Raw genomic sequence first — 20,400 nt, forward strand, 5'->3', positions numbered from 1 at the left:
TTGGCAAAGGCAAGTGGAATGTTGATCTGGCGACTTACGCTGCTCTGAACGCCCAAGACATCCATTCCGGCTATCTGAACCGGCTGTATACCAGTTGTGACTATGAAGCTGGTCTGGTTAACATGATGAAAGATAAATATGAGGTAACTTCCATATGCTCTTTCATGCTTGTATGTTTCAATTCTTGCTGACTCTCTTAGCCCCCAAGGGCCGGTTTGTAATCTTCTTTCAAACCGCGACTTACTAATATAAATCTTAATGCCTCAAAATTTGCTGATGTAGCCCCCAAGGGCCGGTTCAACTTAGTGTAGTTAAACTGGGACTTAAATAATTAATATCGCCGGATCAGAACTTATTTGAACAAATAGCCATTAGCCCCCAAGTGCCAAGTTGAATACTTGTATTGAGCTTGGGACTTTGTAAGCAATTGAAAGATGAAGATCGAATATGCATTAGCCCCCAAGTACCAAGTGCATAACTTGTTATGTGGTTGGTACTTCAATTCTTGTACCGTTTTGCTGAATCATATAACTGTCTGTATGCAGGCTGAGCTGAAGACCAAAGAGACCCAAATCGCCGATCTCCAAGAAAATCTGAAGTCCCAGCAGACTGAAACCTCAAAAGCAAAAGAGGAGTTGACCAGCGCCTTAAGCGTCATGGAACAGCTTAAGAAGGATTTCAAGAAGGAGCGGGCGGATTGGGCTACTGAAAAATCCGCTTTAACCAAACAAGCAGAAGACGTCGAGGCTGCACTAAAACCGGTGGTGGACGAATTGACCAACATAAAGTGGCACGTGCATGCCATGACCACTGCTATCTTTGGTAAGCCGGTTTGATTTCTGAATTGATTATGCCGTCTTATAGAGCTGCCGGTTTGTTAACCCTTTGTGATATTTCAGGGACACGCATTGGTCATTTGGGGTCAGATGTGCAGAAGAAATTGAAAGCCGCCTATACGTTGGTCGAACAACTGTACACTGGTGCACAGCGGATCATCTGTACTGCATCCCACAACAAGCCGGCGCCCACTTTGATTCAGGACACTCTGCAGAAACTGTCAGTGCTTCCTGCCCGGGTTGAAGAGCTGAAGAAATCTGCTGCTCGAACCGGTGCGATCAATGCCTTAATCCGAGCAAAAGCTTGGGTGCCGGATTTTGATCCTATTGAAGTGGCTCAGAGCTATCCCAGCTTGAAGGAAGATGGGTCAGAATTTAGTGAAGCGGATCTGCGAGCAATAAACCGGGAGGTGCGTCCGCTAGCTTGTCAATTGGCTGAAGAAGCAGACTTGTCTCATTATCAAGCCCAATATGACAATCAAAACAAGCGAGTAGTTGCACCAATTCATGAAGCGGAAAATCCTATCCCTCCAATCCGTAAGCATACTTACGCTCCCGATATTGAACCGTCGTTGTTGATCCATGATGAAGCTGTCTTTCAAGCATTAATGGGAATCAACTGGACACCTGTTGATTTCCAGCCACTGGGTAGAGAAACTGAAGTTGAAGCGGCGCAGGATGACCCACAACCATCAGGCCAGGCTGGTGACCAAGCTTGAACGGAAGCCGGTTTAAAGTACTTCTCCTTTGAAAAAAACAATGATCTTGTTTTGGGCACCGTGTTGCCTTGTAATAGGCTAGCTAATACTCTCGATCTTAATATGCCTTCGTGCATAACCACTGCAACTTGTGCTTCCTTTGGGTGATGAACTTTCCAAAGTATTTTTTGCAACATAAAAAATCTTAAAGTGCCACCGTGGTTGTACCGTCAGGCGGAGTATGATGTCTGCATATATAAAATCAAAATATCTGAAATTTAAACATATGATCAAATCTTTGAGATACATGATACCTGCCATCGTTGGGCATGAAGTTGGTTTAACCAATCTTGAAGCGGAGGTTTCATAAACCCACACTGTTGGAGGAGATAGCAGCTCCTGTATATATATAATGCCAATTTACCATGTAAACCGTGCCGGGTTATAATAAAACACCGTGTTACTCCGTAATAGGATGTTAACAAAAAATCAAACCGAGCAAATAGTCTCCGGATTAAAAATGGACCGTGTTCCGTCAATTAACAGTGTGAACCGGTTTAAAATTTTGTCGGTTTAAAAAACACAACAAAAAGAAAGAAATATCTATCAAAGAAAATTGTGAAACAAAGGCAATGATAAAAACGTTTGCAAAAAGAGGCTTATTTGAGCCGATCAGATGGCGTTACCATGGTCGGACACGACCAAGCTCCCGATAGGTGTAGCTATGGTTCAAGTCAGCTAGGTCCCCAAGTGAAACCGTGGCATTTATGCCGATCAAGAGGCGTGGCAATGGTTCGGGTTCGACCAAGCCCCCAAGTGATTCTGTGGCCTTAGGCCGATCAAGAGGCGTGACTGGTTCAGACGTGACCAAGTCCCCAAGTGATCTGGTGGCTCTCACCTATCAAGAGGTGTTGCATTGGTTCGGACACGACCAAGCCCCCAAGTGATATAACATGATGCTTTTGAAAAGCTAACTCAAGGGGTAAACCGGAGGCCGCTTTAGAACAACTCCGTGTAACCACACATGATGTAAAAGAACAAATACCCCGCTTTAGCTGAGGTTCCGGTTTATTATATTTAATCATAATATATACATCATCGTAATATGTACATAAGTAGAGCCAACGGCTCAGGTATAGTAAGGCCGAAGATGAGCTATGTTCCACGGCCTGTTGGTCTCTTCCTCTGATGTACGTGAGTCTTTATACTCTCAAATATCGATCAGATAGTATGACCCGTTGTGCAGATTCTTGCTGGCCACGAAAGGTCCCTCCCAAGGTGGGATAGCTTATGCATATCAGTCTGGTCTTGAATGAGCCGAAGCACCAAATCTCCTTCCTGAAAGGCTCTGGTTCTGACTCGGCGACTGTGATAACAACGAAGATCCTGTTGGTAAATCGCCGAGCGGGCGGCTGCTATGTCATGTTCTTCATCCAACAGGTCCAAAGCGTCTCGCCGTGCTGTCTCGTTGTCCGCTTCAACATAAGCCGCCACACGAGGTGAGTCATGACTGATATCACTTGGGAGAACCGCCTCCGCTCCGTAGACCATGAAGAACGGCATGTATCCTGTTGATCTGTTGGGTGTAGTATTTATGCTGCATAACACAGATGGTAACTCTTCTACCCAACAACCCGGCGTTCTCTGCAAAGGAACCATAAGCCGGGGCTTGATACCTCTCAAGATCTCTTGATTAGCCCTTTCTGCTTGACCATTGGACTGTGGGTGTCCCACTGATGAAACGTCAAGTCGGATGTGCTCCCGTTCGCAGAACTCCTTCATGGAACCTTTGAACAACTTGGTACCATTATCTGTGATGATACTGTGTGGAAAGCCAAACCGGAAAATCACTTTTTTGATGAACTGAACCGTCGTGGCCACATCACACTTGCTAACAGGTTCTGCTTCCACCCACTTTGTAAACTTGTCAACCGCCACCAGGAGGTGGGTCTTCTTATCTTTGGACCTTTTGAAAGGCCCAACCATATCCAGCCCCCAAGTCGCAAACAGCCAAGTAATTGGAATCATTCTCAATTCTTGAGCCGGCACATGAGCACGTCTTGAAAACTTTTGGCAACCGTCACATCGTCTGACTAGATCCTCCGCATCAGCATGAGCAGTTAACCAATAGAAGCCATGGCGAAATGCTTTAGCTACCAAAGATTTTGAACCGGCATGGTGACCACAATCTCCTTCGTGGATCTCACACAAAATTTCACAGCCTTCTTCAGGAGATACACAGCGTTGAAACGCCCCTGATACACTGCAATGATGTAACTCGCCATTGACAATAGTCATGGACTTGGACCGCCGGATTATCTGTCGGGCCAGAATCTCATCCTCTGGTAACTCGCCCCGGTTCATGTATGCCAGGTAAGGAAGCGTCCAATCCGGAATGACATGAAGAGCTGCCACCAATTGAGCCTCCGGATCAGGAATAGCCAAATCTGCTTCAGCAGGGAGCTTGACCGACGGGTTGTGCAGCACATCCAGAAAAACATTGGGCGGGATCGATTTGCGCTGAGAGCCCAGCCGGCTTACAGCGTCCGCTGCTTCATTCTTCCGTTGGTCCATGTGGTCCACCTGATAGCCTTTAAAGTGACCTGCAACAATATTCATCTCACGACGATACGCTTCCATGAGTGGGTCCTTGGAATCCCAAGTGCCAGATACTTGTTGAGCCACGAGGTCCGAGTCACCGAAGCATTTAACTCGACTTAGATTCATCTCCTTAGCCATCCGGAGATCATGGAGCAAGGCTTCATACTCAGCTGCATTGTTAGTACGAGGGAACATTAAGCGGAGAACGTAACAAAACTTATCACCTCGTGGGGAAGTTAATACGACTCCAGCCCCCGAGCCTTCTAATTGCCTGGATCCGTCAAAATGGATGGTCCAATATGTGTGATCCGGATTTTCTTCAGGTGCTTGCAGTTCCGTCCAATCATTGATGAAATCAACAAATTCTTGAGACTTAACCGCCATCCGAGGCACATACTTCAATCCGTGCGGCCGAAGCTCTATAGCCCACTTGGCAATCCGGCCAGTCGCTTCCCGGTTCTGGATGATATCCCCCAAAGGAGCAGAACTGACCACCGTAATTGGGTGCCCTTGGAAGTATTGCTTAAGCTTCCGGCTTGCCATAAAAACTCCGTACACCAGCTTCTGCCAATGCGGATACCTTTGCTTGGACTCAATGAGTACCTCACTGATATAATAGACTGGACGTTGAACCGGATGCTCCTTACCTGCCTCCTTTCGCTCCATCACAATAGCCACGCTGACCGCACAAGCATTAGCAGCAACATATAGCAGTAACGGCTCCTTGTCAATGGGAGCGGCGAGCACAGGCAGGTTGACCAATTGCCGCTTTAAGTCCTCAAATGCTTCATCAGCAGCGGAACTCCAGACGAATTGATCTGTCTTCTTCAACATCTGATACAAAGGGATTGCCTTCTCACCAAGGGCTGATAAACCGGCTTAACGCGGCAATTCGGCCTGCCAGGCGTTGAACATCATTAATACACTTCGGTTTAGCCAGGGAGGTGATGGCTGTGATCTTCTCCAGATTAGCCTCAATTCCCCTGTTGGACACCAGAAAACCCAATAACTTGCCTGCCGGTACACCAAAGACACACTTGGCCGGATTAAGCATCATCTTGTACGTCCTCAGGTTATCAAAGGTTTCCTTCAAGTCGTCAACCAAAGTCTCCTTCTCCCTGGACTTAACCACGATATCATCCAGGTAAGCATGTACATTACGGCCAATTTGCTTGTGAAGACAATTTTGTACACACCGTTGATAAGTTGCCTGGGCACTCTTGAGCCTAAAGGGCATAGACACATAGCAGAAGGCTCCAAAGGGAGTTATGAATGCCGTCTTCTCCTGGTCCTTAACTGCCATTTTGATCTGATGATAGCCAGAATATGATCCAAAAAACTTAAACGCTCGCAACCCGCCGTAGCATCAATAATTTGATCAATACGGGGGAGGGCAAAAGGATCTGCTGGACAAGCCTTATTAAGATCTGTATAATCCACACACATGCGCCAGGTACCGTTTTTCTTAAGGACCAGCACCGGATTGGCAAGCCATTCAGGGTGAAAAACTTCAACAATAAAGCCAGCTGCTAAGAGCCTGGCTACCTCTTGTCCAATCGCCTTGCGTCTTTCTTCGTTAAACCGGCGGAGGAACTGTTTCACCGGTTTGTATTTAGGATCCACATTAAGGGTGTGCTCAGCGAGTTGCCTCGGTACACCTGGCATGTCAGAGGGCTTCCATGCAAAAATGTCCCGATTCTCACGGATGAACTCGATGAGCGCACTTTCTTATTTCGGATCCAAGTTGGCACTGATGCTGAACTGCTTGGACGAATCACCAGGTATGAAGTCAACAAGCTTAGTTTCTGCTGCCGATTTGAACTTCAGGGCTGGATCATGCTCCGTAGTTGGCTTCTTTAATGGAGTCATGTCCGCCAGATCAACATTGTCCTTATAATACTTCAGCTCCTCAGTGGCACAAACCGACTCTGCGTAGGCCGCATCTCCTTCCTCGCATTCCAAAGCGATTTTACGGCTTCCGTTAACCGTTATTGTCCCCTTGTGACCCGGCATCTTGAGCTGCAAATACACATAACAGGGTCGTGCCATAAACTTGGCGTAGGCCGGTCTCCCAAACAGGGCGTGATATGGACTTTGGATTTTCACTACTTCAAACGTCAATGTTCCCGACCTGGAATCATGATCATCTCCAAAGGCCACTTTCAGAGCTATCTTACCAACAGGATATGCTGACTTGCCAGGTACCACACCGTGGAACACCGTATTAGACGGTTTGAGATTTTTATTTGTTAGTCCCATGCGACGGAAGGTCTCATAGTATAAGATATTAATGCTGCTCCCTCCATCCATGAGCACTTTGGTGAACTTGTAACCTCCCACGTGAGGCGCCACCACCAGAGCCAACTGACCCGGATTATCAACCTGGGGAGGGTGATCCTCTCTGCTCCATATGATTGGTTGTTCAGACCAGCGTAGATAACGGGGCATGGCCGGTTCAACAGAGTTGACTGCCCGCCTCTGAACCTTCCGGTCTCGCTTGTCCAAGCTAGTGGTAAAGACATGGTACTACCCACTATTCAACTTTTTTGGGTTGCTCTGGTAACCTGACTGTTGCTGCTGCTGGTTGTAACCACCCTGGTTGTTCTGATTATTTTGATTGTTATGTCCGCCCGGATTACCATTAAATCCTGAACCGGAATTTCCTCCACCGTAACCCGGCCCGGATCCTGAGCCACCGCCGGAGCCGTGATCATACTGGAAAGCATTAGAATTCTTGAACTCCTGCATAATGAAGCAATCCTTCCAAAGGTGGTTTGCTGGCACCTCCTTCGTCCCATGTCTTGGACAGGGCTGGCTCAGTAGATAATTTAGGCGGTCCAGGTTAGGGTTGGGTCCCCCACTGCGATTTGGCAGTTTACCCTTGCGTCGCCGGCCCTTGTTCTGCACGTTGGTATTAGCCACAAAGTCCATGTTACCATCCGCTTTACGCTTGCCTCCACCACCATTGCCTGCCAAGTGATGCTGCTGACCTTTGGAGTTGCTGTTCCTCTTTCCCTTCCCTGCCTTGTCATCATCAGATTCGGGATCCTTGGTACTATCAGAATCAGCATACTTTACCAAAGCAGCCATGAGGGTCCCCATGCCAGTGCAATGGCGCTTCATCCGTCCCAACTTCAGCTTTAGGGGCCCAAACCGGCAGTTGCCTTCTAGGGTTAAGACTGCGGTGTCAGCATTGATGTGGTCTGATGAATGCAACACTTGTGAGACCCGGCGCACCCAATGAGTCGTCGATTCTCCTTCCTCCTAGACACAGGCAGCTAAGTCTACTATCGACATGGGCTGCTTACATGTATCCTTGAAATTACTGATAAACCGGGCTCGTAATTGGGCCCATGAACTGATAGAATTGACCGGTAAGCTTTTTAACCAAGTGCGGGCCGTTCCTTCAAGCATCATGGTGAAGTACTTCGCACATGCCGCATCATCCACATCCAACATCTCCATGGCCATCTCATAGCTCTCCACCCATGTCTCTGGGGGTTGATCCGCCGTGTAATTTGGTACCTTGCGCGGGCCCTTGAAATCCTTGGGCAGGCGCACATTGCGTAAAGCGGGGACAAGGCAAGGCACCCCCAAAGAGCTAGAAGTAACACCGGGTTTGACCGAAATAGTTGGACGAACCGGCGTAAGCTGCCGAGCCTGATACTGTGCGGCTAACTCAGCCTCCCTGCGCGCTCGGGCCCGGTCCACCACTTCCTGAGCGTTATCAACACCGCCCGCCGGGTTGTTTCCGCGGGGTGCTCCACGTCGTTCATTGCTTGACACTGCCGGTTCATCCATCCGCCTGCTATAGCTCCGGCTTGGGCGAGGGGTCAAGTGGATCCGGTCGCGGCTGTACGAGTATGCTTCCTGTTGGTCCAAAGCTGTCCTAAGAAGCTCCTTGACCCGTCGCGTCTCTATCGCCTGCGGTGAGTCGCCTTCAATTGGAATGGCCTCCAGCCGTGCAGCAGCGGCAATGAGATTGTCCATTGGGTTGGAGTAGTGACCCGGAGGTGTTGAAACAGCCTGAGGTATGACAGTGTTTTGACGAGGCGGATTCATCAGACGGGGCTGAACCGGCGCACTGGTCCCCGGAGCTTCCGGCTGGTTTCCCTCCCGCGGATTACTGGTTCCTGCTCCTGGGGTGTTGAAAAGGTCTCTGGCCTCGAAAACCAAAGGCAAACGGGATCGGTACTTCCTCTTCATGACTTCATGCGACGCGTTCTGGTCCAACATGAGCCTGTAGGCTTGTGCGTCCAAAGCGGCCCGCTCTGTGGTCATCCTGGCATTCTCAGCTGCCAGGTCCGCCTTGGCCTGGGTGATTTGTTCCTTCACCTTTGCAATCTCCGCGTTGTGGACTTCTTGATCTGCCGGATTAGCTTCTGCCATAAGCGCAGCCAATGCATCAAATAGATCTGATAGAACTTGAGCCGGCGGGCATGCAGAGCTTCCTGCCCCGGCAGCTGTCGCCGCTGCTGAACCGGAGGTTATTGGCGCAGCGGTCGAAAAATGAAGCGCTGCTTGTGTGCCGGCCATGAATATTCCAACTCGGTTGGGTTGATCAGAGAGGTCCAGAATACTGTCGCCATCGGAACAGCCCCCAATCCGGCCATCTTGTAGCTGATATAGAGATTCGGTTTCTCCGGTTGATGACTCATCACCGGAATAAACGACGGTCTCGCCGCGAGATTCCGATCCATCCTCATAACTTCCTTCATGGATGACTCCCACGAAGGCACGCTTCACGGCCGGTTTAACCCGGGCGGATCGTGCACGCTAAGCCGTTTCAACGAGGTCGGTGCAGATGTCCGGCTCAGGGCCCGGTTCACCGATCCTGCCGATGAAAACGTGTATGCCACCAAAGGGGATCCGGTACCCGTACTCAACTGAGCCGGCCTCGAGGCCCCAGCCTGCATTATCGATGTAGAGCTTGCCGCGACGACTCTTAGTCATCCGGCCCACAGCGTAGCCCTTGAGTCCTTCAAAGCGGCCCTCCAAGAACTTGAAACCATCGTGCGATAGCCCCACGGTGGGCGCCAACTGTCGTGGTTTTGTCACGGCAGATGTCCTCATGAAAGGACTTAGTCGTGGCCATCGCGTCGGGTTAGCTTGAAGGGGTTAAAGCGGACACAGGGACGCAAGAGAGTTTATACTAGTTCGGCCCCTTCAATGAAGGTAAAAGCCTACGTCTAGTTGTGATGGAATTGATGGGGTTTCGATGACTAGGGAGCAAACAAGCTTCGCCTAGGTCTCGAGTTGTTGTCTGTTGTCCTTGAACCGCCGCCGGGTCGTCCCCTTATATACATGGGTGACGCCCGTCGGTTCACAGAGTCCCAATGCCGGCTCATAGATGTGTCCGGTTTGGTCTCTAATTATTCCTAACTTACAATACAAGTTAAATACCAACACCGGTTTACGGCTACAGGCCTTGAACCGACTATGGGCCTTGAGCCCTCATCTGCCTTCTTGGGCTTTAACATACTTAACTACTGACGAAGTTAACCCGGCCCAGATAGGCCGGTTTACGCCCAGTAGTGATATCTCCAACAGAGGATGACATTGAGATACATATCTATGGAACTTTATCACCGGATTGTTAATGAAGCTGAGAAGGTTTCACCCAAGTTTGCATCAGAAAGTTCACACAAGACATGACCGATATATACTTATCGTCCTAAGAACATATAAATGGCCGATGGAGTGTTGACATCGTCTTTAGAACAAACTTGGTACAAGTATTTTTCGGCACGCTAGCTTTACCGAAAAACAGGGGGGGCATGTGTTGACGCTCAAAAGTGGCACGATCATAAAGCAGCATGCTGGGGCGAAAAACTTGCCGGGATAAAATCTTGCCGGTGTGAAAGCTTGTCGGCACAGAAAAATCGCCGGTGTGGAAGCTTGCCGGTGTGAAATCTTGCCGGGGGAGAAACCTTGTCAAGGAGGAACCCTTGCCGGAGTACAAACCTTGCCGGAGTGAAACCTTGCCGGTGTGAAATCTTGCCGGGTAGAAACATTGCCTATGTGGAAAGCTTACTTGGATGGAAAACTTGCCGGGTTGGAGGCTGTGATAGTCAATCGGACGAGAAGTTGAAGATCGGCTCAAAAAGTTATTCAGATGATCTCGGATGGAAAAATGTTCTACACGGAAGTTATGCGTCTCGTCGAAATGATCGATTTTGATATAAAGATCGTCCCAATCCGAGGTCGTATGCAAAAGTTAGAGCCCGCACAGCGCGACCCTCCAATGAGCAAAATATGACGCCCGGAACCAGACACATACATGGTATGTTTCTGATGAGCTGCGTGAATAATTAGCTATTTTGCGCGAGCGATTTGACCTTCAAGATAACCTCTGATGAAAAAACGTTCAACATGAAAGTTGTTCGTCTCGTCGAAACGGTCAAGATTGCTTTTGGACTCGTTTACATCCGAAGTCATTTACAACCACAAAAAAGACACGCAAAGTGCAGCCAGTTTAAACCGAACAGTTTTGAAAAGTTCGGATAAAACCAATCCGAATTTGACTAGGGTTTTGGACGTGAATCCAAGCCTTTTTCTTGCACGGGAAGTCCAGCCGCCTCTTATATACCTAAGGGGCGGCCGATTGAACAGCACACAATCGAACAAATCAATATACTACTTTTTCATCTACGTTTTATCTCTCCACCGTTTTTCTCTCTCGTTCTTCGCTGTTCTTCGTGTTTGAGAGCTGCGAATTCCAAGGCTCTAGGGGCGAGCGAATCGACCTAGGGCAGCCCATAGCCGCCGCACTCCCTGACGGGGTCCCTCCCGAGGGAGTGGGGTTTTCGGGTCTGCAAAAGCGCCCGTCGACTGTCTTGCGTATCGCACTGTCGGTCGGGTCTCCTTCGACGTGAGCTACGGTGCATCACCCTCGACGTCGAAGATACACATGACGTGTTCGTGTGTCAATATTAACATTTTTTTTGGAGGGGACGGTCTGCTGCATTTTGTTCTGCTTATTATGGGGATAGGGCTGTTATGCCTATTATTGTCAAGTGGAAAAGAAAAAAAAATCTCTGTTTACCTGTTTTTGCCATATTCTTTGTTTTGACACCTACATTTACATAGCACCTGGTTTTGGACTCCAGCTGCTGGTACGTCAGGTTAAAAACGAGGAGAAGCTAGCTCGCAATGGCCGCCGCTCTTCTTGGACTGGACTGACCTCAGCCGGCGTGCCTCCGAGCTAAACAATGGACTGACTTCAACCGTTTCTTTAGCCGCTCCTCTACATGTTTCCACTCCGCAATGGTGAGACGTCGATAATAAATAGGTATTCCCAGATATCACTAAATTTCATCTATATGTGATTTAGTAAATCCGATATAAAATACAGGGTGGATACTGGACGGACGGCCGACCCAAACGAATAAAAAGCGGACGAAATCGCCGTTCGTTTGAATCGTTGGAGTTGCTCTAATTCCGCATTGGGGAAGATGGCCAAATGCATTGTATTGGATGGCTTGTCACATCCGTGAGTCTGCTTCGCATTGAAAAATCGCCAAAGCAAGAAGGAAAAGTGCTGCTTGCCATTCCAAAGTTGAAGCAAACCGCCGTGTTGATGTTGCTCGATCGCAACGCCACGCAACGTGCCGCGTGCCAAAACGAGACGAGTCCGACTGCGGTTTGATCACTGTCATAACGCCTCGTGCTCTCTCCACCGCTCGCGAGCTCCTACCTACGTGTTGCTCCTCCCTGCGCCGCGTCCGGCCGTGCGCACCCGGGATGCCGCCGGCCGAGAGTTTCGCCGTCGAGGTCCTCTCGCGGTCGCTCGTCCAGGCCTCCGACCCGCCGCGGGGATTCCCGGCGGTGCTCCCGGTCTCCAACCTGGACCTCGTCCTCGGCTCCTTCCACGTCTTCTTCATCGCCGTCTACCCGGCGCCCGCCGCGGGCTTCCCGGCCGTGGCCGCGGCCGCGCGCGCCGCGCTCCCGGCCTTCCTCTCCCGCTTCTACCCCTTCGCCGGCCGCGTCGTGCCCAGCGCCTCCACCGGCGTGCCGGACGTCGTCTGCGGCAACGAAGGGGCCGAGCTCGTGGTCGCGTACGCCGACGCGGCGCTCGCGGACGTGGACTTCGCCGACGCCGGCGCCTCGCTGGGGCGCATCCAGCTGCCGTTCGAGCGGGGGCTCGCGCTGTCGCTGCAGCTCGTCCGGTTCGCGTGCGGTGGGTTCTCGCTCGCCTGGGGCACCGACCACCTGCTCGTCGACGGCCACGGGCTCACCACGCTGCCCAACGCCTGGGCCGAGATGCTCGTCGCGGGCGGCCTCTCGTGGGAGCCCCACCATGACCGCGCCTCCCTCTTCCGGCCCCGCTCGCCGCCGCGGTACGGCCCGTCGCTGGACGCCGAGTTCGTGCGCTACGACCCCGGCACCCTCCCCAACGCCCTCCTTGCCGCGGCCCTCGTGCGCCGCAACTACGTCGTGGACGCCGCAGATGTCGACCGCCTCCGCGGGGCGGCCAGCGGCCCCGCCCGCCGGGTCACGCGGCTCGAGGCCCTCTCCGCGCACGTCTGGAAGCTGCTCGCCGCGGCCGTGGGCGGCTCCGACACGCACTGCCGCATGGCGTGGCTGGTCGACGGCCGCCGGCGCCTCGACCCCGCCAAGTACAACAAGACCCACGTCAACAACTACCTCGGCAACGTTGTCACCTACGCGTCCCGGGAGGCGGTCGTGGACACGGTGCGCTCCTCCCCGCTCGCCGACGTGGCGACGATGGCCGCCGCGGCAATCTCCGAGGTGTTCCGGCAGGAGCGGTACGAGGAGCTGATGGACTGGATGGAAGCGCACAAGGGGGTGTTTGCGGAGGGCGGCAAGTGGACGGAGGCGGTGGGGCTGGGCACGGGCAGCCCCGCGCTGGTGGTGTCGGCGTTCGTGCCGTTCAGGGTGGAGGGCGACTTTGGGTTCGGCCCGCCGCGGCTGGTGATGCCGTGGGTGCGGCCGGGGAGGCTCGGGTCGGCGGCCATGACAGTGATCCGGAGCCCCGCGGGAGACGGGTCGTGGCTGGTCACCGCCAGGATGTGGCCGCGGCTCGCCGACGCCGTGGACGCCGACCCGGAGGCCGTGTTCAAACCGGCCACCGCCGAGCGGCTCAGTTTCGTCACGCGCCGCCGCGGCGAGCTGGCGGCCACCGAGACGGCGCAGCACGCCGTGAGCCGCATGTGAGCTGCGTGGACGACTGTAGTTAAAATAGATGTACTGCTGCCTACAAATATCGTCAGAGCCTCTCTCTCTCTCTCTCACTCAGTACTAGAGTATCTATTTTTAACCTTTTCATTTTTTAAATAAAATATTGGAACTCTCTATTTGTCAGATGCGTGAAAACGTTTTCACTTTCCTCATGGACCGTCTGATCTTGATCAAACGGCCCAAAACAGATCGCACTATTCATCTTCAACCTACACCTCTCTTCTTCCTCACGCCTCCAACTTACCCATCCCAACCGCCGGCCTCCACCACCCGCGGCCGGCGGGCGCTACCGTGCAACTATTTGTGTCTTCTGTGTTGGGGATGAATGCATCTAACATGTGTTTTTTGAATGTTCTGTCTCTTCTAATTTTTGAAAGATAATTGACGATTTTTTGGTATTATTGTTCCACATTCCTTGGATGACCTATTGAAACAATGGAATCGTGTAAACGAAATGTTGTTTTGAACAATGTTGGTTCGAATGATATCTCTTTGTGGAGCTTATGGACCATGCGAAATGATTTTGTGTACCCAGGGTGGCCAAGAGGCCAGAAACTAGGTGGCGACAGCGAGGACGAAGAGGTTATGGAGGTCGAACTCGACGGGATGGGAGGAATGGCCTGTTGGCACCTACAGACGAGTCAAGGGAGGACAAAGTGAGGCGCCGCGGGTGTCCGTAAGAGCAACTCCAACAGGCCGACCCAAACGGACGGCGCTTTTGTCCATTCTTTTATCTGTTTGGGTCGACCCGGCGGACATAAATGTCCGGAGCTGTGTTTGCGTCGGCGCGAGCGCCCAACGCTTGTCCTACCCATTTTATGGGCGCCCCAAAAAAAGTTTAAAAGCATTTTAAAAATAAACACATGCATTTAATTAAACAAAAAAGCCGGCCGCGAAGGCCGGCGAAAGTCCACATTACATTAATTAACATAAAAAGGTAAAAACTAGACGACGCGCTGCCCTAGGCGTCCTCGTCGGCGGCGGCGTCTGCGTCGGGGCCGGTGAGGTCGATCAGCGTCGACGCAGGGCCGGCCCAGGGGAACGTCGTGTTCTAGAGGGCAGCGATGCCGGGCTGCGCCGTCGCTGCCTGAGCCTGGCGCGCCTCCTCTTCGACCTCGCGCTCGAGCATCTGCAGGCGCTCCTCGGCCAGCTAAACGCGGTGCCAGTGGTACCCGGCCTGGTGCACCGGCACATTGATGCGTTGCCTCTGCCAGGGAGCGCGCGGCGGCGCGGGGAGGGCGGGAAGGGAGGGGGAATGGCGGGCGGGGGCCTTACCCTTGCCGCTGCTGCCGATGCCGGAGAAGAAGCCAATGCTGATGACGATGGCTAGGGTTGTCGCCGGTGTGGGGGCAAGGGTGGCCAGATGAGGACAGGGGCGAGTGGCAGTGGATGAAGATGGCCCCGCCGCATGCCCGGCTTAAAAAAAATGACCGCCGTTGCTGACGCGTGGGTCATACAACACGTCTGCCCAATCAAGACCTGCATCCTCCCGTGGCTGCACTGCATGTGGTAGGGTAGAGTACAGTACCACAATAGTACTAGGAAACATGCCGTGAAGAAAGCTCATGTAAAATTATGTAGCAAGGCATGTGAACAAAAGATAGATTAACCTGTTCTTCTGCAAGCCTCAACAAAAGGATTGAACAGAAAAAATTGCTTCTTGGATCAGAACATATACACAATCGGTGATCAATGGATTCCAAACTGGTAAAATAGAAAACGATATGGAAGTTCTTAATTCAGTGAATTTTTATATTTGTACATTTTAATACTTGACAATTCAGGAGGTAAAAACAACAGCAGGATGTTCCTTGGAACAATAAGAATAAACATGACATGATTTGAAGATGAATCATCGTTTTCTACACAACTTATGGTAACTCATAGCTTCATTTTGGTTTCAAGTTTAGCAGTGCTAATTGTCGCTAGCGCACTAAAATCAGGCTAGAGATACCACAATATCAGCAAGCAGCAAGGATCAACAAAAGGTAGCTCACCCAGGTTGCCACCATGTTGAAGCTCTCTGTAGTTAACCAATTCATCCCCTTGAGCCCAGTGGAGAACTTCTGCCGTGTTACTTCCGTTTCCAATTCCTGAATCTTGCATGTGTAGACCTTATAAGGTCCACATTCTGCTTGGAAAAAAATATAACAGTTCAAGTATGGTGGCATGACAATGTGCATAGAAAACTTTATTTGATTCGAGATATAATTTTACACACCTGCTCACTGTAAAGTTCTGAATTTCTTAACCCAGGTAGAGAGACTTTTTTCTGCAACAACCGAAAGATGCATAAAACAACATTAGAGATAAAAATGAACTAATTTGATTGGTGAATGCACCAAACCCACCTGAAGTTACTACGGGAAAACAGGAGTTCACACTGCACCTGCTATATTGACTACTCAATTTTCGCATCTTTGCTGTAACTGGATCTCTGTTTGATCTATTCAATTTCAATAGGATACATAAGGATAAACATACGATGGCAACCCAAATAAAGTATGCAAAGATTTATTCAAGGATAGAGCAAGCTTACCGTTTCTTTGTTGTGAATATTTCGTACACAATCCGTGGCTTAGCCTGTGCGAACAACCCGAGCGGCGGCGACCGGCGAGCAGGGAGAGGGCAGCCGCGCGGGCTAGGTAGCCACGAACACGCACATGAACCAGGGGTTCGAGCACCCAAGCAAACACCCCACCAGCATGCGCTCGTACTCATGCACATGGCAGCAGTGGGGGCAGACCGTCCAGAGCACATCTCTGAGACGGAAACGCCGCCGGGAGCAGCAGGAGCGAAACCGGCGCTGGTGGAGGTGCTCTCCAAGAGGTGGGCAAACGGAATGCAGATTTTGTGAGCTTATGCACCCGGGCCTCACTATCCTAACACTCCAATGTTGCTTTGAGATCTGTGCTACACAACTACCTTATTACATGGAATTTTCTCTTTTTTGTTCCTCTCATATAAAACATGTCTTGAACTTCAAACTTTGCAGTACAACATAACTTTGTAACTAGAATGTGAGATAAAACTTTCAGATTTTTTTGTCCGACATAAATATGAAAAATAAGATTTTTTAATCAAATAAATCTCATTTTGTATATTTATGTTGGACCAAAAAATCTGTAAGTTTTATCCCACATTCTACATAGAAAGCTTTGTTGTGCTGCAAAGTTGAAGTACAAAATACATGTTTTATATGAGAGAAACAAAAAAGAGAAAATTATTTGCACGAATCGTGATGCAGGAATGAGTGGTTGGATAAGGAGTACCCGGGTGCATAGGCTCTAAAACATGTTTTCGTGGGCAAACGCCTCTTCAACGGCGCGAATGGCGGTGTCAGCCGGGGATGGGGATCGCGCCGAGGGGCCAGGAGGTTGGCTAGGCGACGGAAGACCCGCCTGACGTCCGGGGTGTCGGGGTTGGGCTGGAGCTGGAGGATGAAGAGGGAATCGGGGCGGCCGGAGGGGAGGAGGCACTCGACGGCAAGGTGGACGCAGCCCCTCGCCGGTACGCCCCCTGGTGGCGGCTCGGCAGCCGAGCCCCTCCGCGGCCGCTTGTGGATAAGCGAGGCCGGGGGCCATCTTATAGAGGCGCTGGGGCGGCGGCAGAGCGGCAGGAGATGGAATAGGCGGCGAGCGGCAGCAGACGGGATAAGCGGCGGGCGGCTCGAGAGGGAGCAGGCCACCGCCCGGCAGACTGAAAAGTTTGACCATGAATCAAATTGCAGGAAACGATAGTGACAGGAACCAATACAGAACCAGATGAGCGATCGAGACGGCGCCACCGTGGACTGAACGCAAGCATAGGAAGAAACGCTAAACATACGCTAAATCTACCTAAATAAGTCGTATGGCAGTTCAAAAAATTTGAAACGGCAAACCAAAGTCACAGCGCATTCGTACCCAACCAGGTACCAAACTAATAGCACGTGTCACATGCGGAATTCATCATACATCATTTTCACCCAAGTGGCTAAACCTCACGGCAAAAACCTTGCCTGGAATAGATGCTTGGGTATACTACACATAATACAATGCCCTTCGGGATGTTTTAAGAAAAAACAAACATGGCAAATATTTGGCATAGGGTGTATAATGGGGATCTCTAGGTTACCGACTCCTCGTGCTTTGTACCCACACCACCTGCTCCCCCACACGCCTGTCCAGTGTATATATGGGTCCGTCCATTTAGATTTTTCCCACCATTTTTTCCTTTGACATTTTCTTTCTTTCATCTTAAGCATTTCCCCCCTTTTCAGTTTTTCTTTTATTTTGTTTTCCTTTTCCTTTTTCTTTTTCTTTTTCTTTCTTCTTCCTTTTTTATTTTCCTTTTTTCAATTTGCTGACCCCTTTGAAATGGATGAATATTTATTCAAAACTAAAAAAACATAGTTTTTTGAATCCCCGGAGTTTTTTTTTAAATCATGAACGTTTTTTTGATACTGTGAATATGTTTCAAATTTGCGCACATTTTCTACAAATTCTCTAACATATTTTGAAATCATGAACATTTTCTTAAACTCGTGAACATTTTTTTCAATAGCCAACATTTTTTCATTCATGTGTTTTGTTATACTTGGGAACAGTTTTTAAATTCATGAACACTTTTTTTTGTTTTGACGAATATTTTTTAAAATGCATTAACTTTTTTAAAATCTTGAACAGTTTTTGAATTATTTGGCATTTCCTATATCGATGACCTTTTCGGAACTTTGGGAATAATTTCTCAAATTCATGGACGTTTTTTGAACTTTGTGAATTTTTAAAGAGAAAATCATGAACATTTTTTTTTGTTTTATATTCGACCACATCAACAAATCATAAATTTCATTTGGCCCATTAACATCACCACTGATATTTTGTGTCTTTTTTTTAGTTTTTTGTGTTTATTTCTTGCGCTTTGTTTGAACGTGGGTTTCAAATTTTAACACTTGATGGTATCTTTGTGCACAATTATTTTCTAAAAAAAATTGGTGTGTGGATTCTCGATGCTCCCATGTAGCTACACCTTCTATCTAGCCAATCTAGTTTTGCATTAAGATTCGTGTTGTATCACCGTAGAAACTACTACTCCCTCCGTCCCATAATATAAGAACGTTTTTGACACTAGTGTAGTGTGAAAAATGTTCTTATATTTTGGGACAGAGGGAGTAGATGATAACGCGCGCACTGCAGTGAGAATATGTTGCAACATATTTCAATAAGATTTAGTTGCATGAAACATTTGGACTAATAGTACATTTGAAACTACACATACATATTAATTATATATTGTATTGGATTATTGTATAGTTAAAAATAATTATAGAATATAGGTAGTATAATATAATTGATTTTTCCGGTGCATGATGAGCCTTTGATGAGGTAGCATGTGTACATGGCTTATGTGCGCATGTTGAAATAAATAGATTTAGTGGAGATCAACTAATAACGAAAAATAATTCTCATGCATGTTGTGTTGGGCCTTTGATGAGGTGACATGTGTGCATGTTAATATAGTTCTTTTGGCAGCTTAAAAAATAAGCCGCCTCCTCCCCAGTTTATCCCATAAGCCGCTTTTCTTATTCATTGGGGCTTCTAAACTAGTTACGGGATAGCTAATTCGGAAGTCTCAACAAATTTTAGAAACGGCTTATTTTTAAGCTGGGAAGAGGCAGCCTATTTTTTAAGCCGCCCAAAAGAACTGGCCCTAATACAGGTAGTGAGGATGAACTATTTAGGTACATAGGATAGGATTTCTCCGTGTTTCTATCAACCCAAACAATAGTTGAAGTTGAAACTTTCAAGTTAACTACACAAAAATACAACACTGTACAGGATTTGCTTCTATTTTTCACAAAAAATATCTAAATTGATATAATTTATTGTAGTACTAACCATTTTAGACATTTCTAATGCACCAACAAAACCAGGAAACATTTATGCACATTGACACATTAATGCAGTACTCATGTGGCATTTACTTCCAAATTTCAGGTTCAAATCTTTTTTCCTTTTGGGAGAAACACAAAAGAGAAATTTACATGTATGGATCTCAACACAACCACAGATGACCTAGATAGAGGGTGTACGTGCCATGGAGCACATTTACAACTTACCCGGTTTTTAGAAGTTACAGCGAGATTTTCGCACCAGTTGCATCACATTGTTGCACGCACAGGATAGATACATGTAGCGGCAAAGTGGCCAAGACTATGGAGGTAGATGTTTACTAGAGTGGAGAGCAAAGTTAAAGACACTTTTGGCAAAGATCAATCCAAAGTTTCAACGAGGCCATATAAATTCGTTTGAAAGTAATAATTATTATTTCACATTTATTGTTCCAAGTTGTGGAACACGGATCCATAGAACACGGATCCATAGAGCAAAGGCTTGATCATGCAATGTCGACCATTGGATAAGACTAGCCGGAGACATTGGCACCGATGGAGGCAAGATTTTATTGTGGCAGTGGTGCTGGCAAGGGGAGGTGAAAAAGGATGACCAAGGAAGAATAGATAAAATGGGATCCGGTGATTCATATGTTTGGCTATAAGTTTAGAAAGAAAAAAATAACAACTTCTGACTTATATATAGTAGTCCCTTTATTTAGAGAGAATATGCAGTCCCTTGTTTTTTGAGCTATTGGCAAACTGGTTCGGTAGTTAAGTCGCCTGATTTGTTCGTATCATATCACCCAAAACTTATGCATGCTTATCTTTCTAAGTGCACCTTGATCAAATTTACCTAACAATAAATGTGAACTGGTGAGCAGTATCCCGAAGAGTCTTCTGAACTGCCAAAAGTGAAGAGTTGCACACAATCAATTCCGGCACTACAACTTCACAAGGAAGAGAACCCCGCTCCCCTATAAAATTGACAGGGAGTCTCCTTGGCCTCCTCCCATTACAACCCAACGATCCATCCCTCCTTGCTTGATCCCCAGAGAGCACTGCTGATCGTCAAGGCACACACTTCGATCTGATACCTTGTTAATATGCACTGCTGATCCTTGTCATCTGAACAACATTTCTTATTCCTGCAACAAAGACTGTTATCTCTGACGTTGTAGTATATTCTGTT

The 20,400-nt window shown here is 48.7% G+C and overlaps 1 protein-coding gene and 1 long non-coding RNA gene across 3 annotated transcripts; one reads left to right on the forward strand and one right to left on the reverse strand.

Moving 5' to 3' along the window:
* The first annotated feature begins 11,721 nt into the window (after positions 1-11,721).
* On the forward strand, positions 11,722-13,610 carry LOC119327621 (putrescine hydroxycinnamoyltransferase 3-like). Its single transcript, XM_037600718.1, has one exon. The coding sequence runs from the start codon at positions 11,879-11,881 to the stop codon at positions 13,310-13,312; it is 1,434 nt and encodes a 477-aa protein (XP_037456615.1). The 5' UTR covers positions 11,722-11,878; the 3' UTR covers positions 13,313-13,610.
* Positions 13,611-14,956: 1,346 nt separating this feature from the next.
* On the reverse strand, positions 14,957-16,173 carry LOC119330682. 2 transcript variants are annotated; one of them, XR_005160210.1, is made up of 5 exons: positions 15,876-16,173; positions 15,688-15,782; positions 15,558-15,608; positions 15,334-15,467; positions 14,957-15,040 (listed from the first exon to the last, which is right to left on the reverse strand). It is a non-coding gene; the product is annotated as an uncharacterized LOC119330682 (long non-coding RNA). The 2 variants fall into 2 exon arrangements; XR_005160209.1 differs by having other exon boundaries at positions 14,961-15,467.
* Positions 16,174-20,400: the final 4,227 nt, after the last annotated feature.

Source organism: Triticum dicoccoides, chromosome 7A, assembly GCF_002162155.2.
Source record: "Triticum dicoccoides isolate Atlit2015 ecotype Zavitan chromosome 7A, WEW_v2.0, whole genome shotgun sequence".
In the NCBI taxonomy this organism is placed as follows: Eukaryota; Viridiplantae; Streptophyta; class Magnoliopsida; order Poales; family Poaceae; genus Triticum; species Triticum dicoccoides.

What these genes read in the sequence shown, in the direction of transcription:
- LOC119327621 (XM_037600718.1), top strand. Translation starts at nt 11,879, where the DNA reads ATGCCGCCGGCCGAGAGTTTCGCCGTCGAGGTCCTCTCGCGGTCGCTC.